Source organism: Oncorhynchus nerka, linkage group LG16 (assembly GCF_034236695.1).
Source record: "Oncorhynchus nerka isolate Pitt River linkage group LG16, Oner_Uvic_2.0, whole genome shotgun sequence".
NCBI classification, from domain to species: Eukaryota; Metazoa; Chordata; class Actinopteri; order Salmoniformes; family Salmonidae; genus Oncorhynchus; species Oncorhynchus nerka.
Genome location: NC_088411.1, coordinates 21,840,174 through 21,865,029, shown reverse-complemented (window position 1 = coordinate 21,865,029; position 24,856 = coordinate 21,840,174). Strand labels below are relative to the sequence as shown.

The window sequence follows — 24,856 nt, the reverse complement described above, 5'->3', positions numbered from 1 at the left end:
CTCTCTGTTTCCTTCTCTCACACACGTGTTCCATTAAAGCTGACCGACAGAACTTGGAATCAGAGATGGTGTGTAACCATACACTGGCCAGGCAGGTAAGGAGAGCTGCACTCGGGCCACTGCCACAGAGGCACAGGGTGGGCTCTGGTTACCCGACGCTCACTGTATATATGTGTGTGTGTGTGTGTGTGTGTCTACACATTGTTTCTGGTTACCTTGGCTTTTGTCACTCCACCTCTCTCGTCATGGCAAGAAGTGGAGAGCAGAATAAAGCGCAAAGCCAGATAAAGACAGGAGTACATACACAGCCGCCACGTCAGAGAGAGACAGAGAGAAAGGAGGGGAGAGATACAAAGAAAGAGGGAAAGACTAAATAGTACTAAAGCATGCGTTCCATCACCTTGCTGTAGCGTAAAGATGAAGGGTTCATGTTTGGGTGCTTAGGAGTTGGGGAAGGAAAAGGGTGTCGCGCCGCGCTAGGGCCTCACTGAGATCTCAGGGTGGAACCTTTTTAATCAAAAGATGTGCATATTTAAGGGACGTGCGGATCAAACTTGCTTCTGGTCAAGAAGGAAACTGGAATGTGAATAAAGGCAGAGGTGTGAAAGAAGAGGAGAAGAAAAACAAACAGAAGATAACGTGAGAGGCAGAAAGTAACAGAGTGGTAAAAAGAGAGGGAGAGAGATGAAGTGAATGAGAAGGTAAGGACCAACGACAATCCACACGCAATCAAGCTCTCCAACACATGCTCTCTGATTACATCCTCATTGACGCCTGGCAAGCACATAATCAAAAAAGCTTTCTATTCAAACAGGCATAAAACATTCTTCCGAATAGATTTTATATTATTATCTACACCTCTACCTTCTTGAAATTAAGAAAATAGAAAATAGACACATGAGATTGTCTGATCACCATGCTTACTACTGGCAACTACACATTTTAGAATCTCCCACAAGAGCTATAAGATGGTGTTTCAACGTTTCTTTACTACACAATCCTACATTCTGTGATAAATTAGAAATTTAACTAAATGAATTCATAATGTTCAATAAAAATTCAGTTGATGACTTCTATGGGATGCCACCAAAGGTTTTCGTAAAAATAATGCAACTGCAATTCGCATCTGGGTTGAATAAATCACAAGTAGAAAAGATTTCAGAATTAGAAATGTTGTTAACTGCCTTAGAGCGGTCTCAATAAACACTTTTTTTTAGCTAATAGTCTTTCCAAAGTCAAGATAGAACTTAATTTATTGATAAGACAGAGAGAAGAATTTGCGATACATTGAGTTAGACTCAACCATTACTTCCATGGTAATTGTCCCAGTTGTTTACTGGCCAACAAGCTAAGCAGTAATGATCAATTAGCTAATATAGCCACTATTGAATCTGAAACAGTGGAATTACAGAACCCAAATGAAAGATTCTCCCTCTTCTATGAAGAACTGTACACCTCTGATTGTAAATCCACACCAAGCCAGACTAAGTCCTTTCTAAAATAATGAAGAACTCTTCTCTCAACAGATGAAGCTGCCTCACTGGGAGCCCAAATCTCTCTCAATTAACTCAAACGGGCATTGGGTAACATAAATAAAATCATCAGGATTGGACGGTATTCCTCCTGAGGTCTATTTGACATTTGTGAATCAATTAGGTCCACTATTGCTCAAAATGATTAACACAGCCGTTCACAAAGGTTCATTGGGGATATGAATGCAGCACTAATATTAAAAAAGGTAAGGATGCCGCCCAGTGTCCTCACTATCACCCTCTATCTTTCATAAACGCAAATAACACAGATATGAAACTTTTCCCAAAATGTAATCCGGCCTTGACACTTACTTAGTCAAATTGGTCCACATGGATCAAAGCGGCTTTGTCAAAAAACAACCTCCGTTGACTATTACATATCTTAAATGCTTAGTCAGAAACAACAGATCCTTGGGCTGTTTTATCTCTCGATGCAGAGAAAGCTTTTAATAGAGTAAAATGGTCATATCTCTGGGATGTCTTGGAACATGGGAATTGGCTCCAATTTTATTCATATGATTAAAATACTATATATGCCAATCCCTCAACCATAGTTATAACAGGCAATATCTGCTCAGCTCCGTTCATAATCACTAGAAGCAGCAGGCAAGGCGATCCGATTTGTCCTTTGCTATTTCTATTATCCATGGAACCCCTGGCTCAAGAAATTCTTCAATCGAACGAAATAACATCAATTTCCCTCAAATCTACTGATCACTTCATCTTCTTATACACAGATGATATTTTACTATATCTAGACAATGTATTTCAATTGCTCTGAAACGCATTGAAGATCATAGATAAATTCAGCTACAGTGGGGCAAAAAAGTATTTTGTCAGCCACCAATTGTGCAAGTTCTCCCACTTAAAAAGATGAGAGAGGCCTGTAATTTTCGTCATAGGTACACTTCAACTATGACAGACAAAATGAGAAAAAAAATCCAGATAATCACATTGTAGGATTTTTAATGAATTTATTTGAAAATTATGGTGGAAAATAAGTATTTGGTCACCTACAAACAAGCAAGATTTCTGGCTCTCACAGACCTGTAACTTCTTCTTTAAGAGGCTCCTCTGTCCTCCACTCGTTACCTGTATTAATGGCACCTGTTTGAACTTGTTATCAGTATAAAAGACACCTGTCCACAACCTCAAACACACTCCAAACTCCACTATGGCCAAGACCAAAGAGCTGTCAAAGGACACCAGAAACAAAATTGTAGACCTGCACCAGGCAGGGAAGACTGAATCTGCAATAGGTAAGCAGCTTGGTTTGAAGAAATCAACTGTGGGAGCAATTATTAGGAAATGGAAGACATACAAGACCACTGATAATCTCCCTCGATCTGGGGCTCCACGCAAGATCTCACCCCGTGGGGTCAAAATGATCACAAGAATGGTGAGCAAAACTCCCAGAACCACACGGGGGGACCTAGTGAATGACCTGCAGAGAGCTGGGACCAAAGTAACAAAGCCTACCATCAGTAACACACTACACTGCCAGGGACTCAAATCCTGCAGTGCCAGACGTGTCCCCCTGCTTAAGCCAGTACATGTCCAGGCCTGTCTGAAGTTTGCTAGAGAGCATTTGGATGATCCAGAAGAAGATTGGGAGAATGTCATATGGCCAGATGAAACCAAAATATAACTTTTTGGTAAAAACTCAACTCATCGTGTTTGGAGGGCAAAGAATGCTGAGATGCATCCAAAGAACACCATACCTACTGTGAAGCATGGGGGTGGAAACATCATGCTTTGGGGCTGTTTTTCTGCAAAGGGACCAGGACGACTGATCCGTGTAAAGGAAAGAATGAATGGGGCCATGTATCGTGAGATTTTGAGTGAAAACCTCCTTCCATCAGCAAGGGCATTGAAGATTAAACGTGGCTGGGTCTTTCAGCATGACAATGATCCCAAACACACCGCCCGGGCAACGAAGGAGTGGCTTCGTAAGAAGCATTTCAAGGTCCTGGAGTGGCCTAGCCAGTCTCCAGATCTCAACCCCATAGAAAATATTTGCCCAGCAACAGCCCCAAAACATCACTGCTCTAGAGGAGATCTGCATGGAGGAATGGGCCAAAATACCAGCAACAGTGTGTGAAAACCTTGTGAAGACTTACATAAAACGTTTGACCTCTGTCATTGCCAACAAAGGGTATATAACAAAGTATTGAGATAAACTTTTGTTATTGACCAAATACTTATTTTCCACCATAATTTGCAAATAAATTCATTAAAACTCCTACAATGTGATTTTCTGGATTTTTTTCCTTCAATTTATCTGTCATAGTTGAAGTGTACCTATGCTGAAAATTACAGGCCTCTCTCATCTTTTTAAGTGGGAGAACTTGCACAATTGGTGGCTGACTAAATACTTTTTTGCCCCACTGTAATTAATCTAACCAAATCAGACCTACTGTCTCTCAACACCCCGATGGAGGACTCCATCTCTACTTATGGAATCACAATCATTTCCCATTTAAAATATTTGGGATTAGTTATATTTCCTTTCTTAGATAAAACCACTGACAAAAAAAACTTTTACAGAACGCTCAAATCGATTCAACCTGACCTCAGTAGATGGACTAGCATCCCAGTTGCTTTAACCTGCAGAGTATCTATTGTCAACATGAATATACTGCCAAGGCTGGATTTCTGTAGTTCAATGCTTCCCCTTCTGGCTATTGAGATAAAACTCATAGTGCGGTTTCAAAATGTATATAACAAGGTAAGCGATCCCGGATCAAATGAACACATTTCAGAGGGAAAGACAGGACTATACCTACCAAACTTAAAATGATTTTCCCAGGAACTAGCATTTCACCACATCCTAAATTGGTTTAGACATGATTCTTCCTATTGCTCTGAAAGAGGTGGCCTATACTGATAGATCCCTTAAAGTCCCAATGCACTTGTTTTTATCAGTAGCGGTGTGTGGGTAAAATAACTGTGGAAGCCAAGCCAGAAGAAAATGCCATATTACAACAAAGGCTGAGACAATAAGATGACACAGTGGCAGGATAAATTCAACCACACATTTGTTTCATCACAAAACATATTGCAGGTAACAAACTGTTACATGACCAGCAGCATGACCTGCCGGTTAATGTTTATTTTCGGGCTACTAAACAGCTATTGATTTAGAACCACAGAGAGTTACCACAAGTCACAGAGAGAACAGGAACTGCCTCCACTATTCCATCACTACTTCAACTTCAACATTATCAAATCACTTCTGCTTAGTCTAATGCAGTGACAACTGAAATATACCAAAAACTATTTAATCCAATCAACATGAGCTAAATATGATGTGGATGTCCATGGTTCTGATTTCTGTGTGTGTGGGTGTGCTTACATTCGTGCTAGTAGAAAACACATTTTGACTCACCCTACTTGTATAGAAATGCTAATGCCATCCTCCTCTCTTTCCTGTTGACAAAACGGTCTATGACTCTGTTATACAATACACACTTTTAGTTTTTGCTGTCCTAGGCAACCTGGCTAAAATGCATGCTCGCAAGCCTAACTTCCATACATGGGCAAAGATGAGCCAGCTAGTTAACATTAGTATGCTATGTCAAACTACATTTTGAACTTCCATCCTCTCAGGCCAGGGGCACAATGTATGAATTTATGGTTAGATCAGAATTGTCATTATAATCATTGCCCTGTACGGAAAATTAAGTAAAACCACAAGTCCAAATCCCTATCTCCATCCATGGCTAATTTAGGAAAGGGACAATTTTAGCTAGCTTGCTAGCCACCGGAGGACAACAACACGAGATGCAACAATTCAAGTTTTTCTGTCAATTATGTTTCACTCTCGATGTGATGTGATTGGTGTGAAGCCAAATCCAAACTGGCTTCCCTTAACATTTATTTTTGGTGCGCCAGGCCCAATCACAGTTGAGCTCATTCAGTTTAGCTCAACGCTGATTGGCTATTATTTTATACTTTTTATCAAGGGAGGCCAAATGCTCCCTGGCTTCCTTTGCATTCAATGCAATGGGCAGCAACAATGTCATACACTTTTTGACCTGACAGCATCAGATAGAAGGCTACACAGAGACAGAGGGGCACTGTTTCACTTGCTCAGATGCTTTCTCCGGTGAGATACTTTCAGCCACTTGCGAATTGAAGGACAATTATGAAACACAGAGAGACAAAAGATACATTATTTTATCTTTAAAAAAACATTATAGGACAATTTGGGGGGAAGCCTGGCTTCCCTTAGCATCCATGAATACACAGCACTGTTTTTTATGTCAATATCAAATCATTTCTAGGTAACAATTAAGTGCATTACTGTAATAGATTTCCATTAAAATTGGCAAAATTAGCTTTATAGCAAAAAAACTATTTCTCAAGCAAGAATATTGCTAGGAATGTCTGGGAGTGGTCTGAGTCGGAAGGGGGAATGTCTGGGAGTGGTCTGAGTCGGGAGGGGGAATGTCTGGGAGTGGTCTGAGTCGGGAGGGGGAATGTCTGGGAGTGGTCTGAGTCGGGAGGGGGAATGTCTGGGAGTGGTCTGAGTCGGGAGGGGGAATGTCTGGGAGTGGTCTGAGTCGGAAGGGGGAATGTCTGGGAGTGGTCTGAGTCGGGAGGGGAATGTCTGGGAGTGGTCTGAGTCGGGAGGGGGAATGTCTGGGAGTGGTCTGAGTCGGGAGGGGGAATGTCTGGGAGTGGTCTGAGTCGGGAGGGGGCAACTATAAACTAGCTGTAATTGGCAGAGAGATTTGGAACTCTTTGTTATTGGTCTATTAGGCAGTTTACCCCATGGTGATGTTACCATAGAAAGCCGAATCTCCCGGCAAATTAGAAGTATTTTCAACCAGCAACTATCAAGAAATTGATGGGAAATTGGGAAATCCCCCCCAATGGTCCAAATGTGGAATCTGTACCCTTGATATCTATATTTCTAACTTAGGTCAGGTATGCTGGGGAAACCCAACTACCAAACCATCCAATGATGGGATTTATAAATAAATTACATGGGCTCCCCTGAAAGGACTGATCTCTATAATTTATAAACATTTGGAAAGCTCATACTCTAAGCTGGCCATTAAAAAAGTATGGTCCATAGATATAACTGGAAAAATATGGCCTTTGCTTCCTGTAATCCAAACCATCAATTTACGCATTTTAAGTTTGTTCACAGACTGTATTTAACACCAAGGAAACATTTTTGTATTTTTTATTCTTTGCTTTCAGGCCCACGGGGAAGAAGTGGTATGGGGAGGGTTTTCTCTGGTCGCCAGGGTATAATCATTTGGGGGGTGCTTATATTTGTCCTGTTACACCCAAGTGTGGAATGTAAATGTGTTTCTTGCATATCCCAACTCCCCCTGAGACACAAGTGCCTTGCTCAAGGGCACAGCAACAGATTTGTTCACCTTTTCGACTCTGGGATTCAACCCAGCGACCTTGCAGTTATTGGCCCAACGCTCTAACCTCAAGGCTATCTGTCACCCCATCATTATTACAAAATCCTGTGTGATCAATATGATAATTTCTCTGTATGTATTTCTTAGTTTTTCTTTGAGTGTCAGCCTACGGTACATGTGGTATAAACTGAGTGTGTGAATTGATATGAATATTCTACCTGTAACCCCCCCAACAATAAAAATGACAAAGCAAATAAAAACTTGGTAACTGACTGACTGACTGGCCGACTGACTGACTGACTGGGTGACTGGCCGACTTGACTGACTGACTGGGTGACTGGGTGACTGGCCGACTGGCCGACTGACTGACTGGGTGACTGGCAGACTGACTGACTGACTGGGTGAGTGACTGGCCGACTGACTGACTGACTGGGTGACTGGCCGACTGACTGACTGACTGGGTGGGTGACTGGCCGACTGACTGACTGACTGGGTGACTGGCCGACTGACTGACTGACTGATTTTGGTGACTGACTGACTGACTGGCTGGGTGACTGGCCGACTGACTGACTGCCTGACTGGCAGACTGACTGACTGACTGGGTGAGTGACTGGCCGACTGACTGACTGACTGGGTGACTGGCCGACTGACTGACTGACTGGGTGGGTGACTGGCCGACTGACTGACTGACTGGGTGACTGGCCGACTGACTGACTGACTGATTTGGTGACTGACTGACTGACTGGCTGGGTGACTGGCTGGGTGACTGGCCGACTGACTGACTGCCTGACTGGGTGACTGGCCGACTGACTGACTGACTGGGTGACTGGCCGACTGACTGACTGACTGACTTGGTGACTGGCTGACTGACTGGTTGGGTGACTTGGTGATTGACTGGCTGACTGACTGGTTGGGTGACTTGGTGACTGACTGACTGACTGGCTGACTGACTGGTTGGGTGACTTGGTTACTGACTGACTGACTGGTTTGGTGACTGACTGACTGACTGACTGGCTGACTGGTTGGGTGACTGGGTTACTGACTGGTCACTAAGGCCAAGGTTGGAGACTGGTCAGGAGATCAGTGGCTCAGTAATCTCAGAGAAAGGAACTGGGAGAGAAATAACAGGGAATTGAAAAACGAGAGAGACTGGCTGAGGGAAAGAGAGAGAGAGAGAGAGAAAGAAACAGAGGGGGGGAAGCATAGAGGAAGAGTGTTAGAGTGAGACAGAGCCAAAGGTAACGATTGAGTGAGAGGAAGACTAAGAGAGGGAGATAGAGAAGGGGGAAAATATCAATTGATGGAGAAGGGGAGAGGTAGTTTGAAAGAAATTGTGAGAGGAGAGGTGAAGAGGGTGACGTCACTTGTTGGATTGCAGTATTGAGCCCTGCTGATTACTATAATCCTGATTAGGAAACCGAAGGAAAAAAAACAGGAGCCCTGAATGACAGAAAGAGAAAAGACGAGAAAGAGTCCTTCACTACCATCAGAGAGAAACGGAGGTGGAGAGGAGACGGAGAAGGGAGGAGAAACAGAATAAGAAGAGGAGCAATTTGAAAGGAAACGTTTTCATCTGGGAATTAGGAGCATAGGAATCACAGAAAGTACAGAAAGGAACCACATAACCACAGTAAGTAGATCATAAATCTGTGTAAAAAAAATGTAGAAGACAAAGTCCCTGCATTATAGCTACCTTCCTCATTGATTTCTTCTCATATTTTATTGCCTAATTCTGCCCACCCTTTTAACCTCACCTCATACTTGTCATTCATACCCCCATGCCCTCCCCTCCCCACTCTTCCCCTCCGCCACACATTCTTCTTCCTCCCATCCCTCCTCCTCTTCCTTCCCCCAGGCCAGGATGCCCACTAACGGTACAAACTGTCCACTGAAGCTGCAGTTTGGTCTGATCAACCACGAGAGTCGCTACCTCACCGCAGAGGCCTTTGGCTTCAAGGTGAGATACCTCATCTGACACAGCTTAGTCTTACTGTGTTCCTGTCTAGACTGGTACCAGTCTGGTCCTGCTTTAGCCAACTCCTTTGTAGTTTTCATGCCAGAGTAGAGTAGATGCCAAAGAAGTTTATCTAAAGCAGGAAAGAGTTAGAAAGGGTGAAGACAGGGGAAGAGGGAAGGTGTTTTAGGTAGAGTGAAAACGGTCTATTCCCAGTGCTCTTGACAGTGATCTCTCCTCCATCAGGTGAATGCGTCGGCCCCGAGTCTGAAGAGGAAGCAGGTGTGGACATTAGAGCAGGACTCCCAGGACCCCCAGGTGGTTTACCTCCGCAGCCATCTGGGCCGCTACCTGGCTTCCGACAAGGATGGCAAGGTCACATGTGAGGCCGAGGGCCGGAACACAGACTGCCGCTTCCTAATCGCTGCCCAGTCAGACGGCCGCTGGGCACTTCAGTCGGAACCCTACCTGAGGTTATTCGGAGGTTCCCGGGACTACCTGTCCTGCTTCGCCCAAGTTATCACAGAGGCAGAGTTATGGGCGGTGCACCTGGCGCTCCACCCGCAGGCCAACCTGCTCAGTGTCGCCCGCAAGCGCTATGCCCACCTGTCACCCGACGACGGCGAGATCGCCGTGGACCGGAACATTCCATGGGGCGTGGCGGCGCTCCTGACGCTCGTCTACCTGGAGGGGAAGTACCGGCTCAAGACCTGTGACAGCCGTTACCTTGTCAACGACGGGAAGCTGTCAGCGGAGAGCGGGCGGGGCACGGGGTACACGCTGGAGCTGAAGTGTGGGAAGCTGGCGTTTAAGGACTGTGAGGGGAAGTACCTGAGTCCCATGGGGCCCACGGGGACACTGAGGTCTGGCAGGTGCAGCAAGCCGGGGAAGGACGAGCTGTTTGACCTGGAGGAGAGCCACCCTCAGGTGGTGCTGATGGCAGCCAATGGGAAATACGTGTCTATACGGCAACGTAAGACACACACAGTAGACAAAACACAGTATGAACATAGATGACACACACGCATAAATATACAGTATACACCTCTTTTGTTCTCTTTTTTGTTTTCTCTCCCTCTCCTCATGTGTCACTTCTAAAACTACTCAACTACTACCACTACTACCTCATATTCTCGTACCACTTGATACCTACTGTGGTAACTGAGCTTTCAGATGTACAGAAAATACATTAGCAGCCGTATTGAATATGCATGGACCTTCACCACTGTCACTCGATATGGATGATTGACAGCCGATAAAGACTGTTCCATAATTATGGGTAATGTAGTCAATAGATTCCTTATCATATTGTCCGAGGTTGGGTGTTTCCTCGAAGACGAGAGGAACGCAGTTGATATCAAATCAAATCAAATGTATTTATGTAGCCCTTCGTACATAAGCTGATATCTCAAAGTGCTGTACAGAAACCCAGCCTAAAACCCCAAACAGCAAGCAATGCAGGTGTAGAAGCAGGTGGCTAGGAAAAACTCCCTAGAGTAACCAAGCTATGAGGGATGGCCAGTCCTCTTCTGGCTGTGCCGGGTGGAGATTATAACAGAACATGGCCAAGATGTTCAAATGTTCATAAATGACCAGCATGGTCAAATAATAATAATCACAGTAGTTGTCGAGGGTGCAGCAAGTCAGCACCTCAGGAGTAAATGTCAGTTGGCTTTTCATAGCCGATCATTAAGAGTATCTCTACCGCTCCTGCTTTCTCTAGAGAGTTGAAAACAGCATGTCTGGGACAGGTAGCACATCCGATGAACAGGTCAAGATTCCATAGCCAAAGGCAGAACAGTTGAAACTGGAGCAGCAGCACGACCAGGTGGACTGGGGACAGCAAGGAGTCATCATGCCAGGTAGTCCTGAGGCATGGTCCTAGGGCTCAGGTCCTCCGAGAGAGAGAAAGAAAGAGAGAAAGAGAGAATTAGAGAGAGCATACTTAAATTCACACAGGACACCGGATAAGACAGGAGAAGTACTCCAGATATAACAAACTGACCCTAGCCCCCGACACATAAACTACTGCAGCATAAATACTGATATGTTGTCATGTGCGTGCGTGCGTTGATCGTTTGTTCTATTTCTAACATATCATTATTGTATTGTTAAAAGGGAAGATCCAGTGTTGTAGTATCATTCCACTGCCTCCTTACAGTAGCTTAAACCCCTCCGCAGCATAGTAGTCTTTTTGTATTTCAGGCTCAGAAAACATGTCACCAGGTCAGTGGGAATGAGATTGGCAAATTATAATGGCTGATTATTCCAGTGCAGTGCAGTATGTACTGTGTCGACTTCATCTCTGGCCTAACCTGCATGCATGACCACTGTGAAAAGTGTGTTACTGATTAATAGTGTCAGCATCACTGTATAATATGATAATGTAGTAACTTGTGCCTCTTTCCCATTGCCCGAGCCACAAACAATTCTGGAATCAGTTACCGGGTCTATGATAATGTCATAGACCCGGTAACTGACTCCAGAATCTACAGTGTTATTAGAATCTCATCGAGAGGGAATCTTTTCCTAGAATCTCTAGAGTGTTCTGTGTATCGTCCGTGTGTTTGATGCTGTGGTCTTTGGTGAATATTCTTGTCTGAGGAGTAGTGTTACTCTAACCTGAGGGTTGTAACTGTAGCTGTGGCTCATTGTTCCTGGTTAGCACTACGATCTGCAATAACCAAATGACTGAGTGAGACGAGCAGAAAGTGATTACCTCGAGGCCTGAGGGGTACAGGAAACCTCATGAGGGCAGGGAAGAAAGGGCGGTGACACACCTCTGTGCTAGTGCTGAAAGACACTCAAACAAGATACACAAAACATTTCCTTACACTTACTTTTTCCACTATCATTCTCTCTCTCTCTCTCTCTCACACACACACACACACACACACACACACACACACACACACACACACACACACACACACACACACACACACACACACACACACACACAGACACACAGACGACAAGTGCACAGACACACATGCACTCACACACTTTCCCTCCCTCTCCATCTTGTACCTACAAACATGCATTACACACACTCTCTCTTTCACAAACACAAGCTTTGTCTCTCTCTTTCTCTCTCTCTTTTACAAACACTCCTGTATTGGTGAGTGATGAGGTGCAGAGTGTGTTAAATAATTGATAGTGCCAGGGCGGTTGTTCATTGAAGGCGGGGAGTCTGTTTTCAGAAACCCAAGCCCTACTCTAACTCTATGGGTCTCTGACCAACAGCACACCAGGGGCATAGCCCATAGCAACTCAGCCCACAAATCAGAAAGACAACTGGGTCAGTCAGTCAGCCACAGACCCCAGCCCAGGGATGGAGATAAAGGAGGTTGAGAGGGCGACCCAGGGAGAGAGCTGCGAAGAGAATAAAGGAGGAGAGGGAAGGGCAAGTGAGGAAAAAAGAGTTAATGGAGGAGAGGAAAGGGAAAGACTGTAGGGAACAGTCAGGGGAGAGGGTGGGGAGAGAGGGTTAGTGAGGTAGACAGGAGGAGAAGGGTGGAAGGGGAAAGCGTATATAGGGAGAGTGATGGGAAAGGAGGAAATAGAGAAAAGAGAGGAAAGTGAGCAGAGAGTGGTTGTGAAAGTACATGAGGAGGAGTAAGAGAGAGAGAGAGAGAGAGAGAGAGAGAGGAGAGCATAGTCAGATATAGAAGAAGTCACTTCTCTATGTGTTCGCACATAAATCAACAGGACTGCCAGTTCTCCCTGAAGAGCAGACGTGTCACCGTCAGATAGTTTACAGACACAACTAGGCTCAGAAACTGACTTGATACTTCTCTCTCTTTCTCTCTACTGCCTACCCACTCTCTTTCTATTGAAGTGCCCATGTGGTGTGTGTGTCCATGCGCATGTGTGTGTGTGTGTGTGTGTCCATGCGCGCGCGTGTGTGTTTGTGTGTGTCCATGCGCGTGTGTGTGTGTGTGTGTGTGTGTGTGTGTGTGTGTGTGTGTGTGTGTGTGTGTGTGTGTGTGTATGTGAGTGTGTGTGTGGGTCAAATCTGTTATCATGTCTGTCGTCACCTCTCTCTACTCCCTCGGGTACATCGATCTGGTCTGGGAAGAAATTGTAAGAGAGACGAATGCTCAAATACACACACACACACACACACACACACACACACACACACACACACACACATCATCCCGCTACGGTCTGATAGACAGATAAAGGATGCAGTGAAATAAACAAAGAGAAAGAGAAAAAAATGAGAATAGCAATGGAGGAGAGCAAGTGAGAAAGATACAAAGGGGAGAGAGAGAGGGATAGAGAGAGGAAGAGAGGGACAGTGGGCTGTGGCATCATTAATAATGGATGGCAGAGCGACTCTCTGATGTATTAGTCGTGCCTGATCCAGTTTTGGGTGGGCAGGCGGGTGGACGGGCTTCCAGGTAGGCCAACACCAGGAATTGGAGATGGGTCTGCGGTCTGTTTTAAACTTTACACTACACTCTTAGAAGAAAGGGTTCCAATAGGGTTCTTCGGCTGTCCCCATAGGAGAACTCTTTTCGGTTCCAGGTAGAACCCTTTTTGGTTCTAGGTAGAACCCTTTTTAGTTATTCAAAGGGTTCTCCTATGGGTACAGCCGAAGAACCCTTTTAGGTTCTAGACATAACCTTTTTTTCTAAGAGTGTAGACTAGCACACTCTACCCTAGGCAAGTGATTTTTTAACCTCTCCTTGAGGACCCACAAATGTTTAATGTATTTTAACTATCCACAGCTAGACCTTAAGTGAATCAGCTCAGCTAGTTCAGGGTTACAACAAAATTGCTAAACGTCTGGGGATCCCAGAGGAGAGGTTTGAAAACCATTGCCCTAGGCTATGTAGCAGTCAGTGTGCACCATTTGGTATGATTGACCAACTGTAGTGTCAGCAATGCCTTTCAAGATATCAGATAGATGCAGTATCAGATCGTTTTAAAACCTTCCATTGATACCCCCTGAGTTATAAAACCTTCCATTGATACCCCGAGTTATAAAACCTTCCATTGATACCCCCTGAGTTATAAAACCTTCCATTGATACCCCGAGTTATAAAACCTTCCATTGATACCCCGAGTTATAAAACCTTCCATTGATACCCCGAGTTATAAAACCTTCCATTGATACCCCCTGAGTTATAAAACCTTCCATTGATACCCCCTGAGTTATAAAACCTTCCATTGATACCCCGAGTTATAAAACCTTCCATTGATACCCCCTGAGTTATAAAACCTTCTATTGATACCCCCTGAGTTATAAAACCTTCTATTGATACCCCCTGAGTTATAAAACCTTCCATTGATACCCCCTGAGTTATAAAACCTTCCATTGATACCCCGAGTTATAAAACCTTCCATTGATACCCCGAGTTATAAAACCTTCCATTGATACCCCGAGTTATAAAACCTTCCATTGATACCCCCTGAGTTATAAAACCTTCTATTGATACCCCCTGAGTTATAAAACCTTCTATTGATACCCCCTGAGTTATAAAACCTTCCATTGATACCCCCTGAGGTATTAAACCTTCCAATGATACCCTCTGAGTTATACAACCTTCTATTGATACCCCCTGAGGTATTAAACCTTCCATTGATACCCCCTGAGTTATACAACCTTCTATTGATACCCCCTGAGGTATTAAACCTTCCATTGATACCCCCTGAGATATAAAACCTTCCATTGATACCCCCTGAGGTATAAAACCTTCCATTGATACCCCCTGAGGTATTAAACCTTCCATTGATACCCCCTGAGATATAAAACCTTCCATTGATACCCCCTGAGATATAAAACCTTCCATTGATACCCCCTGAGGTATTAAACCTTCCATTGATACCCCCTGAGATATAAAACCTTCCATTGATACCCCCTGAGATATAAAACCTTCCATTGATACCCCCTGAGGTATTAAACCTTCCATTGATACCCCCTGAGATATAAAACCTTCCATTGATACCCCCTGAGGTATAAAAGCTTCTATTGATACCCACTGAGGTATTACACCTTCTATTGATACCCCCTGAGTTATAAAACCTTCCATTGATACCCCCTGAGATATAAAACCTTCTATTGATACCCCCGGAGGTATAAAACCTTTCTATTGATACCCCCTGAGGCATTACACCTTCCATTGATACCCCCTGAGGTATTAAACCTTCTATTGATACCCCCTGAGGTATTAAACCTTCTATTGATACCCACTGAGGTATTAAACCTTCTATTGATACCCCCTGAGGTATAAAACCTTCTATTGATACCCCCTGAGGTATTAAACCTTCTATTGATACCCCCTGAGATATAAAAGCTTCTATTGATACCCCCTGATTTCCTGTCTTCTTCCTCTTTCTCATTCTCTCCTCTTTCTCTCTTAGATGGGCTGTAGTCTGATCACAGCTGAGCTCAGCAGACTGTTATGGTGATGGTGTGAAATGGACACACCCACACACACACACACACACACACACACACACACTCACACACACACACACACATGAAATTGGACAATAAAGCGTGAAGCAGTGCTGAGATGAGAGGGGAATCTGATCAAACAGAAACACAAGCCCTGGTGATAAGATAGAGAATAGTATTTTTTAGACTAAGCCAATAGTTGCTTTAGAAAGCTGGGTTGAATGTAACTAAGGAGGACCCTAGTGCAGAAGACTGTTAGTAAAGGGGTTGGTAGAATCTGCCTGCCTGTCTGCGTGCATGCCTGGGTCTTTAATTAATGTTAATGCTATTTGTATTCTGCATAATGGACAGAGGTCTTTGGTGGGTCACGGGCCATCCACATGTGGGTGTATAAGGGCATGCATGTGTGAGTGTGTAAATGTGCGTGCCCATGGATTTCAGAAAGCCTGTATTGACAGTTATGAGTATCAATAAAACTTGGATTGATTTCGAACTGAACATACCATGAACTGAATTTGACTGACCTCACACCTCTGGCCCCTCCCAGGTGTGAGTATCTCGGCAAACCAGGAGGACGAGACGGACCAGGAGACGTTCCAGATGGAGATTGACAAAGAGAGCAGGAAGTGTCTGTTTCGGACCAACGAGGGGAAATACTGGGCCCTGGTGGCCCACGGAGGCATCCAGACTACGACCACAGAGAGGTAACTCTAACTCTAAACCAGAAGTGTCAAACTCTAGTGTCTGCAGGTTTTTGTTTTTTTCTTTCAATTACGACCTAAACAACCAGGTGTGGAGATTTCTTTACCAATCAGTGACCTGAATTCATTAATCAAGTACAAGGGAGGAGCGGAAACACGCAGACACTCATCCCTCCGTGGAATGAGTTTGACACATACGCTAAACCTAAGACTAACCCCTACCACTAACCCTAGCTCCAGTCACAACCCTAACCCTAGCTCCAGTCACAACACTAACCCTAGCTCCAGTCACAACCCTAACCCTAGCTCCAGTCACAACTCTAACCTTAGCTCCAGTCACAACTCTAACCCTAGCTCCAGTCACAACCCTAACCCTAGCTCCAGTCACAACACTAACCCTAGCTCCAGTCACAACACTAACCCTAGCTCCAGTCACAACACTAACCCTAGCTCCAGTCACAACACTAACCCTAGCTCCAGTCACAACACTAACCCGAGCTCCAGTCACAATCCTAGCCCGAGCTCCAGTCACAACCCTAACCATAGCTCCAGTCACAACCCTATCCCTAGCTCCATTCACAATCCTAGCCCTAGCTCCAGTCACAACCTCTCCAGTCACAACCCTAACCCTAGCTCCAGTCACAACCTTAGCCCTAGCTCCAGTCACAACCCTAAACCTAGCTCCAGTCACAACCCTACTCCTAGCTTCAGTCACAACACTAACCCTAGCTCCAGTCACAACACTAACCCTAGCTCCAGTCACAACACTAACCCTAGCTCCAGTCACAACACTAACCCTAGCTGCAGTCACAACCCTAACCCTAGCTCCAGTCACAACACTAACCCTAGCTCCAGTCACAACCCTAAACCTAGCTCCAGTCACAACCCTAACCCTAGCTCCAGTCACAACACTACCCCTAGCTCCAGTCACAACACTAACCCTAGCTCCAGTCACAACCCTAACCCTAGCTCCAGTCACAACCCTAACCCTAGCTCCATTCATACCCCTAATCCCAGCTCCAGTCACAACCCTAACCCTAGCTCCAGTCACAACCCTAACCCTAGCTCCAGTCACAACACTAACCCTAGCTCCAGTCACAACACTAACCCTAGCTCCAGTCACAACACTAACCCTAGCTCCAGTCACAACACTAACCCTAGCTCCAGTCACAACACTAACCCGAGCTCCAGTCACAATCCTAGCCCTAGCTCCAGTCACAACCCTAACCCGAGCTCCAGTCACAACCCTAACCATAGCTCCAGTCACAACCTCTCCAGTCACAACCCTAACCCTAGCTCCAGTCACAACCTTAGCCCTAGCTCCAGTCACAACCCTAAACCTAGCTCCAGTCACAACCCTAACCCTAGCTCCAGTCACAACCCTAACCCTAGCTCCAGTCAAAACCCTAACCCTAGCTCCAGTCACAACCCTAACCCTAGCTCTAGCCACAACAATAACCCTAGCTCCAGTCACAACCCTAAACCTAGCTCCAGTCACAACCCTAACCCCAGCTCCAGTCACAACCCTAACCCTAGCTCCAGTCACAACCCTAACCCTAGCTCCAGTCACAACACTAACCCTAGCTCCAGTCACAACCCTAACCCTATCTCCATTCACAATCCTATCCCGAGCTCCAGTCACAACCCTAACCCGAGCTCCAGTCACAACCCTAACCATAGCTCCAGTCACAACCTCTCCAGTCACAACCCTAACCCTAGCTCCAGTCACAACCTTAGCCCTAGCTCCAGTCACAACCCTAAACCTAGCTCCAGTCACAACCCTAAACCTAGCTCCAGTCACAACCCTAACCCTAGCTCCAGTCACAACCCTAACCCTAGCTCTAGCCACAACAATAACCCTAGCTCCATTCACAATCCTAGCCCGAGCTCCAGTCACAACCCTAACCATAGCTCCAGTCACAACCCTATCCCTAGCTCCATTCACAATCCTAGCCCTAGCTCCAGTCACAACCCTAACCATAGCTCCAGTCACAACCCTATCCCTAGCTCCATTCACAATCCTAGCCCTAGCTCCAGTCACAACCCTAACCCGAGCTCCAGTCACAACCCTAACCCTAGCTCCAGTCAAAACCCTAGCCCTAGCTCCAGTCACAACCCTAACCCTAGCTCTAGCCACAACAATAACCCTAGCTCCAGTCACAACCCTAACCCTAGCTCCAGTCACAACCCTAACCCCAGCTCCAGTCACAACCCTAACCCTAGCTCCAGTCACAACACTAACCCTAGCTCCAGTCACAACCCTAACCCTATCTCCATTCACAATCCTATCCCGAGCTCCAGTCACAACCCTAACCCGAGCTCCAGTCACAACCCTAACCCTAGCTCCATTCACAACACCTAGCCCTAGCTCCAGTCACAACCCTAACCCCTAGCTCCAGTCACAACCTAACCCTAGCTCCAGTCACAACCTCTCCAGTCACAACCCTAACCCTAGCTCCAGTTACAACCTTAGCCCTAGCTCCAGTCACAACCCTAAACCTAGCTCCAGTCACAACACTAACCCTAGCTGCAGTCACAACCCTAAACCTAGCTCCAGTCACAACCCTAACCCTAGCTCCAGTCACAACACTACCCCTAGCTCCAGTCACAACACTAACCCTAGCTCCAGTCACAACCCTAACCCTAGCTCCAGTTCACAAATCCCAGCTCCAGTCACAACCCTAACCCTAGCTCCAGTCACAACCCTAACCCTAGCTCCAGTCACAACACTAACCCTAGCTCCAGTCACAGCCTAACCCTAGCTCCAGTCACAACACTAACCTTAGCTCCAGTCACAACCCTAAACCTAGCTCCAGTCACAACCCTAACCCCAGCTCCAGTCACAACCCTAACCCTAGCTCCAGTCACAACACTAACCCTAGCTCCAGTCACAACCCTATCCCTAGCTCCATTCACAATCCTAACCCTAGCTCCAGTCACAACACTAACCCTAGCTCCAGTCACAACCCTATCCCTAGCTCCATTCACAACCCTAACCCTAGCTCCATTCACAACCCTAACCCTGAGCTCCAGTCACAACCCTAACCATAGCTCCAGTTACAACCTATCCCTAGCTCCATTCACAATCCTAGCCCTAGCTCCAGTCACAACCCTAACCCGAGCTCCAGTCACAACCCTAACCATAGCTCCAGTCACAACCTCTCCAGTCACAACCCTAACCCTAGCTCCAGTCACAACCTCAGCCCTAACCCCAGTCACAACACTAACCCTAGCTCCAGTCAGAACCCTAACCCCAGCTCCAGTCACAACACTAACCCTAGCTCCAGTCACAACACTAACCCTAGCTCCAGTCACAACACTAACCCCTCCAGTCACAACCCTAAACCCAGCTCCAGTCACAACCCTAACCCTAGCTCCAGTCACAACACTAACCCCAGCTCCAGTAACAACACTAACCCCAAGTCCAGTCACAACACTAACCCTAGCTCCAGTCACAACCCTAAACCTAGCACCAGTCACAACACTAACCCTATCTCCAGTCACAACACTAACCCCAGCTCCAGTCACAACCCTAACCCTAGCTCCAGTCACAACACTAACCCTAGCTCCAGTCACAACACTAACCCTAGCTCCAGTCACAACCCTAACCCTAGCTCCAGTCACAACCCTAACCCTAGCTCCATTCATACCCCTAATCCCAGCTCCAGTCACAACCCTAACCCTAGCTCCAGTCACAACCCTAACCCTAGCTCCAGTCACAACACTAACCCTAGCTCCAGTCACAGCCCTAACCCTAGCTCCAGTCACAACACTAACCCTAGCTCCAGTCACAACCCTAAACCTAGCTCCAGTCACAACCCTAACCCCAGCTCCAGTCACAACCCTAACCCTAGCTCCAGTCACAACCCTAACCCTAGCTCCAGTCACAACACTAACCCTAGCTCCAGTCACAACCCTATCCCTAGCTCCATTCACAATCCTAACCCTAGCTCCAGTCACAACACTAACCCTAGCTCCATTCACAACCCTAACCCTAGCTCCAGTCACAACACTAACCCTAGCTCCAGTCACAACCCTATCCCTAGCTCCATTCACAACCCTAACCCTAGCTCCATTCACAATCCTATCCCGAGCTCCAGTCACAACCCTAACCATAGCTCCAGTCACAACCCTATCCCTTGCTCCATTCACAATCCTAGCCCTAGCTCCAGTCACAACCCTAACCCGAGCTCCAGTCACAACCCTAACCATAGCTCCAGTCACAACCTCTCCAGTCACAACCCTAACCCTAGCTCCAGTCACAACCTTAGCCCTAGCTCCAGTCACAACCCTAAACCTAGCTCCAGTCACAACCCTAAACCTAGCTCCAGTCACAACCCTAACCCTAGCTCCAGTCACAACCCTAGCCCTAGCTCCAGTCACAACCCTAACCCTAGCTCTAGCCACAACAATAACCCTAGCTCCAGTCACAACCCTAACCCTAGCTCCAGTCACAACACTAACCCTAGCTCCAGTCACAACCCTAACCCTAGCTCCATTCACAATCCTAGCCCAGTCAGCTCCAGTCACAACCCTAACCATAGCTCCAGTCACAACCCTATCCCTAGCTCCATTCACAATCCTAGCCCTAGCTCCAGTCACAACCCTATCCCTTGCTCCATTCACAATCCTAGCCCTAGCTCCAGTCACAACCCTAACCCGAGCTCCAGTCACAACCTAACCATAGCTCCAGTCACAACCTCTCCTAGTCACAACCTAACCCTAGCTCCAGTCACAACCTTAGCCCTAGCTCCAGTCACAACCCTAAACCTAGCTCCAGTCACAACCCTAAACCTAGCTCCAGTCACAACCCTAACCCTAGCTCCAGTCACAACCCTAGCCCTAGCTCCAGTCACAACCCTAACCCTAGCTCTAGCCACAACAATAACCCTAGCTCCAGTCACAACCCTAACCCTAGCTCCAGTCACAACACTAACCCTAGCTCCAGTCACAACCCTATCCCTAGCTCCATTCACAATCCTAGCCCGAGCTCCAGTCACAACCCTAACCATAGCTCCAGTCACAACCCTATCCCTAGCTCCATTCACAATCCTAGCCCTAGCTCCAGTCACAACCCTAACCCGAGCTCCAGTCACAACCCTAACCATAGCTCCAGTCACAACCTCTCCAGTCACAACCCTAACCCTAGCTCCAGTCACAACCTTAGCCCTAGCTCCAGTCACAACCCTAACCCTAGCTCCAGTCACAACCCTAACCCTAGCTCCAGTCACAACCCTAACCCTAGCTCCAGCCACAACCCTAACCCTAGCTCCAGTCAAACCCTAACCTAGCTCCAGTCACAACCCTAACCCTAGCTCCAGTCACAACACTAACCCTAGCTCCAGTCACAACCCTAACCCTAGCTCCAGTCACAACCCTAACCCTAGCTCCAGTCACAACCCTAACCTAGCTCCAGTCACAACACTAACCCCAGCTCCAGTCACAACACTAACCCTAGCTCCAGTCACAGCCCTAACCCTAGCTCCAGTCACAACACTAACCCTAGCTCCAGTCACAACCCTAACCCTAGATCCAGTCACAACCCTAACCCTAGCTCCAGTCACAACACTAACCCTAGCTCCAGTCACAGCACTAACCCTAGCTCCAGTCACAGCCCTAACCCTAGCTCCAGTCACAACACTAACCCCAGCTCCAGTCACAACACTAACCCTAGCTCCAGTCACAACACTAACCCTAGCTCCAGTCACAACCCTAACCCCAGCTCCAGTCACAACACTAACCCTAGCTCCAGTCACAGCCCTAACCCCAGTCACAACACTAACCCTAGCTCCAGTCAGAACCCTAACCCCAGCTCCAGTCACAACCCTAACCCTAGCTCCAGTCACAACACTAACCATAGCTCCAGTCACAACACTAACCCTAGCTCCAGTCACAACACTAACCCCAGCTCCAGTCACAACACTAACCCTAGCTCCAGTCACAACCCTAACCCCAGCTCCAGTCACAACCCTAACCCTAGCTCCAGTCACAACACCCCCAGCTCCAGTCACAACACTAACCCCAGCTCCAGTCACAACACTAACCCCAGCTCCAGTCACAACCCTAACCCTAGCTCCAGTCACAACACTAACCATAGCTCCAGTCACAACACTAACCCTAGCTCCAGTCACAACACTAACCCCAGCTCCAGTCACAACACTAACCCTAGCTCCAGTCACAACCCTAAACCCAGCTCCAGTCACAACCCTAACCCTAGCTCCAGTCACAACACTAACCCCAGCTCCAGTCACAACACTAACCCCAAGCTCCAGTCACAACACTAACCCTAGCTCCAGTCACAACCCTAAACCTAGCTCCAGTCACAACACTAACCCTAGCTCCAGTCACAACACTAACCCCAGCTCCAGTCACAACCCTAACCCTAGCTCCAGTCACAACACTAACCCCCAGCTCCAGTCACAGCCTAACCCTAGCTCCAGTCACAACACTAACCCTAGCTCCAGTCACAACCCTAAACCTAGCTCCAGTCACAACCCTAACCCCAGCTCCAGTCACAACCCCAACCCTAGCTCCAGTCACAACACTAACCCTAGCTCCAGTCACAACCCTAACCCCAGCTCCAGTCACAACACTAACCCTAGCTCCAGTCACAGCCCTAACCCCAGTCACAACACTAACCCTATCTCCAGTCACAACACTAACCCCAGCTCCAGTCACAACCCTAACCCTAGCTCCAGTCACAACACTAACCCTAGCTCCAGTCACAGCCCTAACCCTAGCTCCAGTCACAACACTAACCCTAGCTCCAGTCACAACCCTAAACCTAGCTCCAGTCACAACCCTAACCCCAGCTCCAGTCACAACCCCAACCCTAGCTCCAGTCACAACACTAACCCCAGCTCCAGTCACAACCCCAACCCTAGCTCCAGTCACAACACTAACCCTAGCTCCAGTCACAACCCTAACCCCAGCTCCAGTCACAACCCTAACCCCAGCTCCAGTCACAACACTAACCCCAGCTCCAGTCACAACCCTAACCCTAGCTCCAGTCACAACACTAACCCTAGCTCCAGTCACAACACTAACCCTAGCTCCAGTCACAACACTAACCCTAGCTCCAGTCACAACACTAACCCTAGCTCCAGTCACAACCCTAAACCTAGCTCCAGTCACAACCCTAACCCCAGCTCCAGTCACAACCCTAACCCTAGCTCCAGTCACAACACTAACCCTAGCTCCATTCACAATACTAACCGTAGCTCCAGTCACAACCCTAAACCTAGCTCCAGTCACAACCCTAACCCCAGCTCCAGTCACAACCCTAAACCTAGCTCCAGTCACAACACTAACCCTAGCTCCAGTCACAAAACTAACCCTAGCTCCAGTCACAACACGAACCCTATCTCCAGTCACAACACTAACCCCAGCTCCAGTCACAGCCCTAACCCTAGCTCCAGTCACAACCCTAAACCTAGCTCCAGTCACAACACTAACCCTATCCCAGTCAGTCAACACTAACCCCAGCTCCAGTCACAACCCTAACCCTAGCTCCAGTCACAACCCTAAACCTAGCTCCAGTCACAACACTAACCCTAGCTCCAGTCATAACCCTAAACCTAGCTCCAGTCACAACACTAACCCTAGCTCCAGTCACAACACTAACCCTAGCTCCAGTCACAACCCTAAACCTAGCTCCAGTCACAACACTAACCCTAGCTCCAGTCACAGCCCTAACCCCAGTCACAACACTAACCCTAGCTCCAGTCAGAACCCTAACCCCAGCTCCAGTCACAACCCTAAACCTAGCTCCAGTCACAACACTAACCCTAGCTCCAGTCACAACACTAACCCCAGCTCCAGTCACAACACTAACCCTAGCTCCAGTCACAACCCTAAACCTAGCTCCAGTCACAACACTAACCCTAGCTCCAGTCATAACCCTAAACCTAGCTCCAGTCACAACCCTAAACCTAGCACCAGTCACAACACTAACCCTATCTCCAGTCACAACACTAACCCCAGCTCCAGTCACAACCCTAACCCTAGCTCCAGTCACAACACTAACCCTAGCTCCAGTCACAGCCCTAACCCTAGCTCCAGTCACAACACTAACCCTAGCTCCAGTCACAACCCTAAACCTAGCTCCAGTCACAGCCCTAACCCCAGTCACAACACTAACCCTAGCTCCAGTCAGAACCCTAACCCCAGCTCCAGTCACAACCCTAACCCTAGCTCCAGTCACAACACTAACCATAGCTCCAGTCACAACACTAACCCTAGCTCCAGTCACAACACTAACCCCAGCTCCAGTCACAACACTAACCCTAGCTCCAGTCACAACCCTAAACCCAGCTCCAGTCACAACCCTAACCCTAGCTCCAGTCACAACACTAACCCCAGCTCCAGTCACAACACTAACCCCAAGTCCAGTCACAACACTAACCCTAGCTCCAGTCACAACCCTAAACCTAGCACCAGTCACAACACTAACCCTATCTCCAGTCACAACACTAACCCCAGCTCCAGTCACAACCCTAACCCTAGCTCCAGTCACAACACCTAGCTCCAGTCACAACCCTAGCTCCAGTCACAGCCCTAACCCTAGCTCCAGTCACAACACTAACCCTAGCTCCAGTCACAACCCTAAACCTAAACCTAGCTCCAGTCACAACCCTAACCCCAGCTCCAGTCACAACCCCAACCCTAGCTCCAGTCACAACACTAACCCTAGCTCCAGTCACAACCCTAACCCCAGCTCCAGTCACAACACTAACCCTAGCTCCAGTCACAGCCCTAACCCCAGTCACAACACTAACCCTATCTCCAGTCACAACACTAACCCCAGCTCCAGTCACAACCCTAACCCTAGCTCCAGTCACAACACTAACCCTAGCTCCAGTCACAGCCCTAAC

At 47.2% G+C, this 24,856-nt stretch overlaps 1 protein-coding gene across 1 annotated transcript in view; it reads left to right on the top strand.

The window, feature by feature from the left end:
* The first annotated feature begins 216 nt into the window (after positions 1–216).
* The window catches only part of fscn2b (fascin actin-bundling protein 2b, retinal), a 28,820-nt gene continuing 4,180 nt past the window's right edge, over positions 217–24,856 (top strand). The window contains exons 1-5 of the mRNA XM_029685136.2: positions 217–701; positions 8,330–8,546; positions 8,772–8,873; positions 9,117–9,843; positions 15,830–15,986. Coding sequence (XP_029540996.1) covers positions 8,778–8,873; positions 9,117–9,843; positions 15,830–15,986 — 980 coding nt within the window. The 5' untranslated portion in view covers positions 217–701; positions 8,330–8,546; positions 8,772–8,777. The remainder of the gene's footprint in view (positions 702–8,329; positions 8,547–8,771; positions 8,874–9,116; positions 9,844–15,829; positions 15,987–24,856) is intronic.